This window comes from Macrobrachium rosenbergii, chromosome 56, assembly GCF_040412425.1.
Source record: "Macrobrachium rosenbergii isolate ZJJX-2024 chromosome 56, ASM4041242v1, whole genome shotgun sequence".
NCBI classification, from domain to species: Eukaryota; Metazoa; Arthropoda; class Malacostraca; order Decapoda; family Palaemonidae; genus Macrobrachium; species Macrobrachium rosenbergii.
Genome location: NC_089796.1, coordinates 17,298,374 through 17,311,801, shown reverse-complemented (window position 1 = coordinate 17,311,801; position 13,428 = coordinate 17,298,374). Strand labels below are relative to the sequence as shown.

The following is a 13,428-nucleotide window of genomic DNA, read 5'->3' as shown; positions in this document are numbered from 1 at the left end:
GCTCTCTCTCTCTCTCTCTCTCTCTCTCTCTCTCTCTCTCTCTCTCTCTCTCTCTCTCTGGTTACGAAATTATCTTTGCCTCATTTTCGATTCTCCTCTCAATTCTCTCTCGTTCTTTTTTATATTTATCGTCTCTTTTGTTATATCCTTTTCGTCTTGTGTTTAGTGTTAATGTCAGTTCCTTGTGCATAGTTGAAACACTCCATGTTTATTATAATCAAATAGATGGTCCCCACGTAAAAAAAAGAAATCACGTTTCAACACAGAATCCATTTTAGTGAAGTTGCGCGAATTGTCTATCAATTACGTTATTCTGTACAGAAAAAAGTGACCCTTCCTCGTTATCTCGAAAATAATTACGAACAATAGAACATAACGTTACACCTAACTATAATAATTGCTACTTGCATTTTTTTAGGGGCGAATGTTATTCAGAATATAATTATAGTCACTACAATATTCACGTATGATTTATAAACTTGAATAGAAGTCTCAAATGGTTTTAGCAGCTTTATCAAAGAAATACGTGTGACTATGTTCCACTTATTGATATTCAGTTATGAATTTTGAATGAATTTTTGGTGAAAATAAAGGATAAAAGAAAGACCCTTGCTCCAAATACCAACCGTCAGTCATCAATTATTAGTTTATTTAGTAAGAAAAGAAGAGACAAGAGAATAACAGTTGTAAATTTTAGTTCATTTAGAATGAAAAAAAAAAGAAAAAATTAAACATTTTCGAATTGTGACCATCGTTTCGCTTGACCGTCAGTTATAAGCAGACAAAAGAAACCGGGTCACACGTAGTTGGTCAACTGTGACCACATCGCTTTTGGCAGTGATAATCTATCCTGAATTTCGAGTTTTTATATAAAAGACAATAAAGAAAAGAGACCTCTGTAAATATTACAGAGCGGGAACTGCAACAGAGAAGTATTCTTAACATAATCCCGTATTCAAAACAACGCGGGGAAAAAAGGGTAATTTGAAGACAAGCATTCTGAGTCATAAGAAGGTTATTGGTGAATAAATTAAACTACCTGATACGCTTAATTAGGCTCCAGTCATAAGGTCCAAGCCGAAGGCTGTTGAGAATGCCTCTTATGGCTGCAATTAGACAGCGCCGTTTTGACGTGGAGATAATCGTCTGGAAGGTAATTGCCTTCATTTACCTCAGCTCAATTAGCGATGCCACATTACTGCCAGTGCGCGTTGAACTAATGCACCGTGCCAGGAAAGTTAGAGAGAGAGAGAGAGAGAGAGAGAGAGAGAGAGAGAGAGAGAGAGAGAGAGAACTGACATGAGGCTAAGAGCTTGGTTTCTTATGCAAGCGATCCTTTGCACAATGCAACAGATACATAATCTAATATGGGGAAGTCAGTCGAGTGTTTTTGCGTACAAGTTCTGGTGTCAATGGTATCAGAAGTAATGGAGTGTGGATAAGCTTTCAGATGAACATTTCTTCGTGCAATGAATCTTTTTCATTCGAATGGTCTCTCTCTCTCTCTCTTGTACACACACACACACACACGCACGCACACACACACACACACACACACACACACACACATATATATATATATATATATATATAGAGAGAGAGAGAGAGAGAGAGAGAGAGAGAGAGAGAGAGAGAGAGAGAGAGAGAGAGAGAGAGATCGCCCCAATTCCCAACAGAGTTATACTCATTTCCATAATTGACGTCCATACACCTGAACTGAATTTTGTACGGAGGAACGTAAATTTGGCATCCCCATAAATGTAGGAGAGACTCCCAAACCATATGAAATCGTGAGTTATTAATATATTCAAGAATATACTGAAAAAGTCAAACGAGCTTCTAAAATATTTCTCTAACATTAAACCGTTCCCATAATAGAGGTGGATCCTGTGAAAAGGAAGGGAGGTGAACACTGCCTCATTCACACTCTAACTGGCTAATTTTGGATGAGTTCCCTGGTATATAAAATCTCCACAGCACTAGCTGCTCTTCGGTCAGAATCCTACCATGCACCCTCCTTTTTAGACTCAGCATAATATAATTCTTAGTCTCATATATCACCTTTACTCATGTACCAAGAAATAAATCACACTTTCACTGCTGTATCTCACTTGTTATGCAGACAGCTCCTGATGTCTTACTATTTTGTAACCCTAAGTTGCCCTCTTTTCCACCTCAACAGTAACTTCTACAGGAATTCTCAAACTTACTTTAATTCCTTTCACTCCTGTGTCATTCAACTCTGCTTCAGTTCTGTCTTCCACATTCAGCAAATCCTCAAAATGCTCATTCCAGCAACCCAGGACTAAACTGCCTTCATACCTCATCTCTCCATTTACATCTTATATCCTGAGATGCATTTGCTCATTAACCTGCCTCTTCATTTACCTCCTTTTAGAACAAGTTACTCTCGTTTAAGTCCTTTATCACATTCCTGGCCTCCAGCCCCCTCTTTTTTTATTTAGCTTTCTATAAAAGAAAACTATTGTGCCGGCTTTGTCTGTCCGTCCGCACTTTATTCTGTCCGTACTTTTTCTGACCGCACTTTTTCTGTCCTCATTTTTTCTCTCCGACCTCAGATCTTAAAAACTACTGAGGCTAGAGGGCTGTAAATTGGTATGCTGATCATCCACCCTCCAATCATCAGACACCAAATTGCAGCCCTCTAGCATCAGTAGTTTTTATTTTATTGAAGGTTAAAATTAGCCATAATCATGCTTCTTGCAACGATATAGGATAGGCCACCACCAGGCCGGGGCTCATACAGCATTATACCGAGACCACCGAAAGATAGATTTATTTTCGTTGGCCTCGATTATACGCTGTACAGAAAACTCGAATGCACCGAGGAAACTTCTGCGCATTTTTTACTTGTTTTTATTATATATCATCATCATTCTCTCTCATCTTCTTCTTGACCACCTTATTCATCTTCCTGTGCTCCCGCATAATATGCTTTTTTCTCCGTCTTGCTCTTGCGCATGAAATAATCTCTTTTTGTCCTACACTAAGCGTTCCATTTCCTCATCGCTCTGCACACTAAATTTATTCCCATTTCCCACCTTCCTAAAACCACAAACACTTCTTGCTGACTCAATAACCCCATTCTGGGATTTTGCGCACTCTTCATACACTCCTTCAACTTCTGTGCATTTAACTGAAGCCCATTGTTTATACATTTTCTCATTATATGTTTCTCCGTATATATATATATATATATATATATATATATATATATATATATATATATATATATATATATATATATATATATATATCTTCTTTTAACGTGCTTTTTCCCATTTATAGGGGTAAACACGATGCCTTCTTTTGACTTTTGATTTGATTTATTATATATATATATATATATATATATATATATATATATATATATATATATATATATATATATATATATATATACATACATACTTATATATAGATAGATGGATATAGATATAGATATGTATATATATATATATATATATATATATATATATATATATATACACATATATATATATATATGCATACACAGCGCCCTTTGCCTTTCAATTGAAGGACCTGGGTTGATCCCGATGTGAGTCATAAAATTACATCCGTTCCACGCGTGATTTTGTGCTCATTACTTATACATATATATATATATATATATATATATATATATATATATATATATATATATATATATATATATATATATATATATATATATATATATATATATATATATATATATATATACTGTATATATATGCGCTTTTCAAGTTACCTGAGCATATAATTGCTTGTTCATTACAAAACGTTCTGCAGGTGAAACTATATCTCTTTCAGATCTTGTGTCCTGCAGCCTATAATGTGTCTGCTTTCCTCCCCAGAGATATAATGTAGAAGAAACAGCGATACAATCAAGAAAGCGTGTTACTTTTTTCGAGACCACATCACCAATTTCACTATGATACACGAGATGAGTTGTGTCTCTGTGATACACGAGATCAGTTGTTGGTCGATTTTTTTACAAATCTGAAAGAAAAACACTGACAACACGCTACTTTTTCAACCGTACGGTTTCAGTTGTATGGGTAATCGTGTAGTGGTTAGGTGACGTAATCCTGCGGATGGATGGACTTTGGCTTTCTATTCGTGTTACGGTGTTTATTTATAGGCAACAGTGGTTTTGTAGATATAAAAATAAGAATACGTTGGTAAAATCACAGGTATATATATATATATATGCAAACTCGTTTGTATTAAGATAGAATTATACAATGAAGATTTACAGAGGCATAACTTGCTTGTGTGTCTGTGTGTATGTATGTATATATATATGTACATACACATATGTATTATATACATTTTTATATATATACTGTATATAAATATATATACTTATATATATGTGTATATACTGTATACTGTATATATATGAATATATATAAATATAATATATATAATTAGTTATATGCGCGTGTGTCTATGAATGTATATTTGTGTGTAGCAGACAAACAGAGAATAGGGAAAGCATTATTGTAACTGTCAGTACACGTTTAGAGGCCACATTATTTACTAGTCACTGAGTGCCTTCTTAGCAATCCTTATTACCATAATTATGAATCTTATTAATAGAATCATCAGTGCCGTTGTAACTGCAGTAATACCTGCCTGTGTTCCCAGGGGACGGACGGGTGAAAGGACCACAAATTCCCCGAATTTCCATCGATTTTATAAGACTGTAATTACACCGTGTCCTGCCCCGTCCTTCATTTATGATCCTTGCGGCGTGTGATTACCTTCAGAGCCGCACTTCAGGAATTTCCTTTAGCATTATGTTGCCTAATTTTCATTACATTTTTTTTAGATTTTGTTTCTTTAGCATATTTCTGATATATTTTTTCATAACAGCATCGTTCCGGTTTTTTTTTTTATAGACGGATTTCATCTGCAAACTTCTTGCATACATTCATTGATATTTATTTTTATTAGGCTTTGATTTGCATTCCGTTTCACGTGTTGCTTCTTTGAAAGACTGTCTGTGTTTTGAATGTTTTTTAAACCATTTTAGGAACGTTCGTTTTGATTCATGGCAAAAGTCGCAGAAATAAAGATAAAGCTGAAAACATCATACAGTGACTAACAAGAGTTCAGATTATATATATATATATATATATATATATATATATATATATATATATATATATATATATATATATATATATATATATATAATATATAAATATATATATATATATATATATATATATATATATATTTATATATATACGGTACATATATATATGTATGTGTGTATGTGTGTATATGTGTGTGCCCATGTATGGGCTTTCATGTGTTCTGTATGTGCATGCATACATATGCATATATTCATAAACGATCATACGTATATTAAATAAGTATATTTTTAAGACAATGGATATGAAACCGTATGTATTCAGTACAAAAATACTCTGGCATCTAATCTTGGTCATACAACTAGCATTCCACCGCAGTAACCCTTCTCCATTCCCGTTCCAGCCGAGTGTGTATTCGGACGGCGATCGATTCCAGGAGATCGGAACAGGACCGGTGTATCGGCTGGAGATTCCCAATTGCCGACTGGAAGACACTGGGGCCTACAGCATCCTGGCCAAGAACGATCATGGAGAGACGAGGGCTGTGGTGTCCGTTCAGGTCTACGCGAAAGGTGAGAATGAAAGTGAGCTACTAGACACACACACACACACATATATATATGTGTGTGTGTGTATGTGTATGTATATATGTGTGTGTATGTATGTATATATATATATATATATATATATATATATATATATATATATATATATATATATATATATATATATATATAAAAATAAATATTTATGTACATATATATTTATATATATGTAAATATATGTGTATGTATGTGTGTGTATATTATTATATATATATATATATATATATATATATATATATATATATATATATATAGAGAGAGAGAGAGAGAGAGAGAGAGAGAGAGAGAGAGAGAGAGAGAGAGAGAGAGAGAGAGAGAGAGAGAGTACTTTTCATTACATAAATCAAAGACCATTGTTCACTTTCTCATCTTCTTTGATGAATTCACAAAATGATAAGTTGATTCAGATGAAGCGATTTTGTAATATTTTTGTTTATTATTGATTAGTTTCTTAATTATCATGAAAAATATAAGATTACTTCCTACCGATTATTTTGTTATCTCTTAAACGAAAATTAATAATTAATCCCTATAATTATATGCTAAGAGACTTAGCTTTGAGATTTTTTAACTTTGTTTTTGTTTTCCTTATTTACTTTTTAAGACAAAGTGGATTTTCAATCTTTATTTGGTTGATATTTCACCAATATAAATAATAGTGCACTCTAACAGTTTTGTCCTTTATTACCAATTTCAAATAATCTCTCTCACCGGTAAAATGCTGTTAAGATCCTTTTTTTGTATTTTTTGCATTTGTATATTGTTTACTCTTGTAGGGCTTTCCCGATTGTTAATATGTATTTCTTTGTTTTTATCTTCCTTAGGCCTAAAGGGTGAACTTGAAGGCACACCAGTAAAGAGAGGGTGAGTGTTAGTTGAAATTTTCATTTTTAGAGAATAAATTGTTTTTGTCATTGAGAATATTTGTAAATAAATCTTCAATTTAAGATCTCAGCGTGTCTGCAATTAGGTCGACTGATTTTGTTTTGTAAACTGGCGTCACAAAACTACAAGAAGTATAAACAGCCAGTGACTGATAAGAATATAGGTACCATACATGACAACAGTTTGATTCCTTCATCGTAAAAATGGGTGTGTGACACACTCAACTCCCTCGTTAAATGTATTTTTATTACTTGGCTTTAGTTATCCGGGATCCATAAAAGTCATTTAAGCCTCTTTGTATTCACCAAAATCTAGTCTTTCCGTCAACTGCACATCCTGACTTGTTTTGAGTATGCCTGAAATATAGTGTTTAAGTGCAAGTGCGCTCTAGACGTTATGCATTTATTATGTTATGTTGCTGACAGGCTGGATAAGTAAGTTTTAGACTTGGATAGTTTTAGTCAATGGGTAATGCATACCATTGCTAAAGAATGGTTATAGCGTGACAGATTTGTAATTTTGCTACAACAAAAATAAGAGAAACCCTTGAGGTACAATATCCAGAAGAGGAAAATATTGAGATACGAAAACACATAGGAAACATTAGAAGCCAAAGGGTGTAATGCATGGTTATGGGTGTAGAGATGAAGTACTATTAACTTTAAATGTTAACAGATGCATCACAGCATAATCAAAATAGCTGCCGGAAACAATATAGAAGTGGATAGAGAAGCAAGGGAAGTTTGTTGGTTGGTTTAGATTAAGCCTGGTTTAGAATTCTACTCGGTCCTCGGACCATCTATCCGGAGCAAGAGTAAGTTTGGCTCGGTCATGTAGAGAAAATGGAAGAATATGTAATGGTACAGTTGCTTCACGAGCGAATAAATAGAAATGCAGTTGCTATGCAGATGGAGTAACAGATTTTCCAAGACAGAATTAACCCAATAAAAAGTACCGGGACTAAAGTGCATCCCATAAGTACTTATTTAAGTGTATGAAGTGGCCACGAAGTTGTATACTGTAAGTTTATTGCCGAAGGATTCGTCCTTGACTTAGCAATAAGGGAATAGAAGGGGCCAGTAAATTTCCTTCTTAAGTAATTTTATTTCAAAAGGAGGTTATTTAGTTAATTTTATTTATAAGTATTTCAAATAGATTGACTTATCTGACATTATGGGGTGGCTTAAAGGCAGTAAGCATCAACGATGAAGAAAATTTGCAACTTATAAAAAATGAGGGAGATAGATGGACACATCAGAAAAGAATATGTCTTCACTCATTCCTGAATGGAGAGAGAGAGAGAGAGAGAGAGAGAGAGAGAGAGAGAGAGAGAGAGCATTGGAGAAAACCAGATCTCTTAAGTGTTAAGGGAGAGGAATCAGAAGCTAACGACTGTCAGACGATACCCATCGCGAAGGACAACATTGAGAATTCTTCTTGGCTTTGCCCACCCGCCCGAACTCTTGGTTCGCTATTTGTTTTTGTTTATCGGCTATTTGTTTACGAAACACCCTTCTCGCATCCCCACAAAGGCTCATTTAAGGCCGGGCAAGATGATACGCCATTTTTGTTTCGCTGTTGCGCAGTCGCTTAGGGTGCGCTCCAGCCTTTGCTTGTTTTATACCGGGTACTATTAATATCATCTTTATTCTTAACTTCATTGAATAATTAATCGGTTGACGCTGATAGTTTTGGCATTTTTGAAATGCGGGGTACCATTATCTTGGAGTTTATAAACTGACTTAGTTTTGCTATTGATGCCGGACAATAGTTTCAAGTATGTAGCGTTGAAGTAATTAAATCAGTCTGTTTCTGTATAAAGTCGTCACAAAGTTGTTTATAGGATGTAGTTTTATTGATTTATTTATTTATTTATTCATTTATATATTTCTTACGCCATTCCTGGAGAATTATAACGTGAATTCTACTTAAACTGACAATGCATAAAATTGTACTACCATCATAATTAGGTCTGTTTGGCCAATCAGTTACTTTAGCTTCTGGATAACGAATTGTAATACTTTGTTCAGCTTCCATTTGGGTTATTTTAAAGGTCTCTGGTTTGAATCCTTCGTTGTTTATAGCCTCTAACTAAGTAAAACCTAGTACTGTATCTCGTACATCACAAAATTCAGTTGACCGTGAAAGTGGTTTAATCTTAGAGAATTTAAGTGTTTGAATAGATGAGAGCTAGCTGCAGAATTATTGTTGCTATTATTATTATTTGCTTCTTGGGCGGCAAAACAAATTGCGTAAACGCAGTTGATGAGGCACAACCCCAAGTAAATATACGACGGTACGTGCAAGTAACTAATCATGCGTCTGTAATTATTGCTATATGAATTTGACAGTGAATCGCTTACCTGTCAGTTCAACTAGCAGCATGAAGCCCCCTAAACTATATATATATATATATATATATATATATATATATATATATATATATATATATATATATATATATATATATATATATATACAGTATATATATATATATATATATATATATATATAGATAGATAGATAGATATAGTACATATATGTGTATATATATATACACACATATACAGTATATATATACACTATATGTATACATATATATACGGTGTATATAAGGGGGCATTGTGTCTATTACAATTACATATATATGTGTATATATATACACACTCACACATATATATGTATGTATATATATATATATATATATATATATATATATATATATATATATATATATATATAATTTTCTCAAAAGCAGAAAGATGAAAATTTTATGGTGTATATTAGTAGGGGATCTTTGTGCATATTTTCGTTGTACCATGAAAAGTCAGAAGTAGCAGTAGTGACAGGTGAGGGAGGAAAAAAAGGGCGTGGGAAATAGAATAGCGGAGGAGGAAAAAGAGGGCAGACCCATCGCTCGGGCTTACTCCTTGCCTTGCAGATACTCACCAGGACAAAGATATACCCTAGTACAAAGATGAGTCACAGTTTGTGCATGTTTTTTAATTAATAGCTTGGCGTCGCACCCCGAAAGGTCAACGACGCCCTGCAAATTATTCATAATTATTCTTTTGTCCTATATTTCTTCATGTTGTTCCCGTCGTCAATGACTTAATTAAAGTGACAAACAATATGATAAAAATAAAAAAGATATCACCACGAGTAAAGATAAATAATTATAATTCTGATAGTAACATGGAAAAGAAACTTTAAGTATTAGAGCACTAATCTTAAGACATCAGAAATGGCGGAGGCCGCAGAGTAGACCTGCGGTTGAAACGCATTTTGCGGTCTCAAGTCTCCTGACCTCCGCTTGCGGTCAGGTCACGTTTACTGAGTGACTATGGTAAGAAGATTGACCTTGGAAATAATGTTGCTCTTTGCAATGGAACTGATACCACTGGGATACCCAAGTGGGTATCCCCTTTTAAGGGTATCTGTGAGTCATCGATATTTGACTTTGTATGAGGACTGCAAACTGCTCAGGTTTTATTCATTTATTTATTTGTTGCGTTCTGTCTGTGTTTTTGCTTTTAGATCAGTTGCAGAAATTGCAGAATTTTTATATTTTTGAGGAGATTATCATAAGTTTTTGTCTTGTGTGGTTACTCCCACGCTTATCGTTTATATTTACGTAATCCTTGTAATAAACAGAGTAGTTAAGTTTCTTTAGATAGCGCAAATGAGTAAAATTACTAGGTACCATAGGAAAATTATTGCATTTCAAATTGTAAATTTTTTTGTTACAATAATTGCATCTCCTGTTATAAATGCCTGCGATGATTATTATATTTGACATTTATTATTATTATTACTATACTGCCAACCACTTGCAATCCTAGTTATAAGGTAGAATCCTATAAGCCCAAGGACCTCAGCATTTAAGGTATCCCTGTAAGGAAAAAGAAATATTAGAAGTAAGTTATAAACGAAAAGAGAAATAACAAATAAAAGCTAAGATACCCTACATATAAAAACAAATAAGTTAAATCAACAAGTAAAATGTGAGGTGAGACTCGTTTCTTCCTGCTCAAAAAAACTTAATTAAAATTGCGTCAAGGTTGAACTTCTGAAACTCCCACGATTCGACTGCATGATTAGAAAAAAATTACAATCTGCTCATAGCAGGAACAAAATTTTTAGAAAACTGTGTGGCATTGAACCTCATGTAGCAAAATGCCATACTTAGAAAACTGGGTACTAAGTGTCATGTAGTATATCACTTGGAAGATATGAATTCAAAGATTATCAGAAAAAGGCATTACAGGATGCGCAATGAGCTAATTGAACGACAGTGCCAGAGATTAATACAAATATGTGAGGTAGGAAATTTTATACAACTCAAGTTTTTGTCCAGTAATTAAAGATGCGAGTCAGCTGCTGAAGACCAAACAGGGAACAATATTTAAAAGCTGGCAGAATAAAAAGAACAAACTTTACCTCAGGGTAGACAGGCCTTCAGCAATTGCGAAAGCTTTTCTCTGACGTAGATTGTTTTGTGCAGTCGAAGAAGACATAGGTTAGGTATGATTTTCAAAAACGAAATTGCAATAAAAAAAAAGGACAACTAGAATTTTAAGTGAGTTTCATATAGATACAGAAACACCGTACATGAGAATTTGATCCATGTTAGGGTTAAACTTCATCCCCATAATTTGCACCATGCACTTAATTTAGTTAAATCTCTGTTAAGAGATTTAGCAGGCACAGGGCCAAACCTTGTGCAGCATGCTTGTTTTCAAGGCCATAACCACATATTTGATATAATAAGTAATTGTACCGTAAGAAACACCAGAGATTAGATATCTGTAGTCACTATGATGCCTGTTTAGAACTAATACTTACGATCAGTTTGCTAAATAATCAATGATAAGAAGAAATTGTCCACTGACTCCCACCTATCGAAGTTTGAAAACAAGGGTCCATAACTGACATGGCCAAAGGCAGCACTAAAATCAAGACCAATCATACGAATTTCATGTCTAGAATCTGATTTCTGGACGGCAGTGGAAATTGAAAAAAGATCACAGCAACCCAAGCTTTTGGAAAATCCAGATTGTAGACTATGGCATTCAGGTGATCAGTGTACTAATTATATATAAGTTTAGGTATCTTACATACCTAAACTTATATATAGTATATAGTCAAGTTGTAAGGAGTGGAAGGCTGTAATTATACACATGGTTTTGTTCGTTTTGATATAATAATAATAATAATAATAATAATAATAATAATAATAATAATAATAATAATAATAATAATAATAATAATAATAATAATAATTTATGGGGTTTTGTGTGCCTTATGACTGGTCAGTGTCTAAAAATATTAAATACACTCTTGTTTTGAGGTGCCTCAGTATAGTAAATATAAGTAATAAGATACTTCAACATGTAGCCATGTGTTGAAGTCATAAGGTTTCTGAAGATAATGATCGTAAGTTAGGCAGTTCATTTTTTTAACGTGATATTTGGTTCTCTTATTTGGCAGGATGCATCAGCTACCCAGAAGCATGACAGTTCAATAGGGAAGTCTGTTTAGATGGAGTCAGTAAATAAATAAATTATGAAATAAGCTTGTTTTTATATACAATGAAAGGCCAGGACTCTAAATCCAGACAGTGAAGTAAACAACTCGAGTTGTCGCCGCGTGAGATGTTTGTATTGTATTTACTTTGTTTTTATATTCTATACTGTGGATTATTATTATTATTATTATTATTATTATTATTATTATTATTATTATTATTATTATTATTATTATTATTATTATTATTATTCCGGAAGAAGACCCTCTCTCAGACTGACTTCATTGAATAGAGTGGCCGTCTGGATGTTATTATTATTATTATTATTATTATTATTATTATTATTATTATTATTATTATTATTATTATTATTATTATTCGTTTTAATATAAAGTAAAAAAAAACTATAAACTTAAGTGACTAAAATCATACCATCTCGTAAGAGACCCTTCGCGATACGCGCGAAACAGTGGGCCTCCTTGTGCCCCTCCCATTTACAAAAGGAGTCTTTGTGGCGGGGAGTTGGGGATTTGGCGGAGTAGCGTATCCCCTTTTTCCCTCCTCTTCATCACCATAATCCTCACTACCCGTCCCCAACCCTCCAACGAAGTCCTCCCCAACCTCGCCCCTCGGGATGCCGGTGGACGTGTCACTCAGAACTGGATCCCTGTCTCTATAAAGCTTCTTTATGATGCTCTCGCGTGACGTGAGGCTGCTCTGATATCTACAGCATCCTCTCATCCCGCGTGGCGTGTGTTGGGGTGCCTGCCTCGGGTAGGGCGGGGGCGGGGGGAGAGTGAGAGAGAGAGACAGAGAGTGAGAGAGAGAGGCGGAGTTTCATATCTCCAGTTGCCTTATCAAGCGGGATGTGTCTGCTTGGTGTTTACTAATGTGGCGCTTCTAGGAGAACAATGCCAGTTGTAGAGTTACTGAGAAGAAAATATTCAGGAGTTGTACAGTAGATAGCAGAGCTGTCAGCCGTCAGCAGTTATAAGGCTGGTGGTGAGTAGGCAGATCAAAAATACAAGGAAGAAAAATTTTAAACATTCGTATAGAGTTACGTCATGTAAAAAAAAAATTTTTCTTTTTTTTTACTGGAGCAGTGACATTATAATTCTGTATTTAGGCATTACATAACCTCCTTCGGTCGAGTTTTTCTCTTCTAATGTATCTTGCAATTAGTGTGGAATGTTGATTTTTTTAAAGAAATTTAATAAAGATATAATTTGAGTCCTTATCTTGAGACATGATTCAGAAAAATTTCATCTTACACTTCTGTCGATGA

The 13,428-nt window shown here is 34.1% G+C and overlaps 1 protein-coding gene across 1 annotated transcript in view; it reads left to right on the top strand.

The window, feature by feature from the left end:
* The window catches only part of LOC136836666 (muscle M-line assembly protein unc-89-like), a 651,149-nt gene that overhangs the window by 599,170 nt on the left and 38,551 nt on the right, over positions 1-13,428 (top strand). The window contains 2 exon segments of the mRNA XM_067101137.1: positions 5,530-5,698; positions 6,556-6,595. Of these exon segments, the coding sequence (XP_066957238.1) occupies positions 5,530-5,698; positions 6,556-6,595 (209 nt within the window).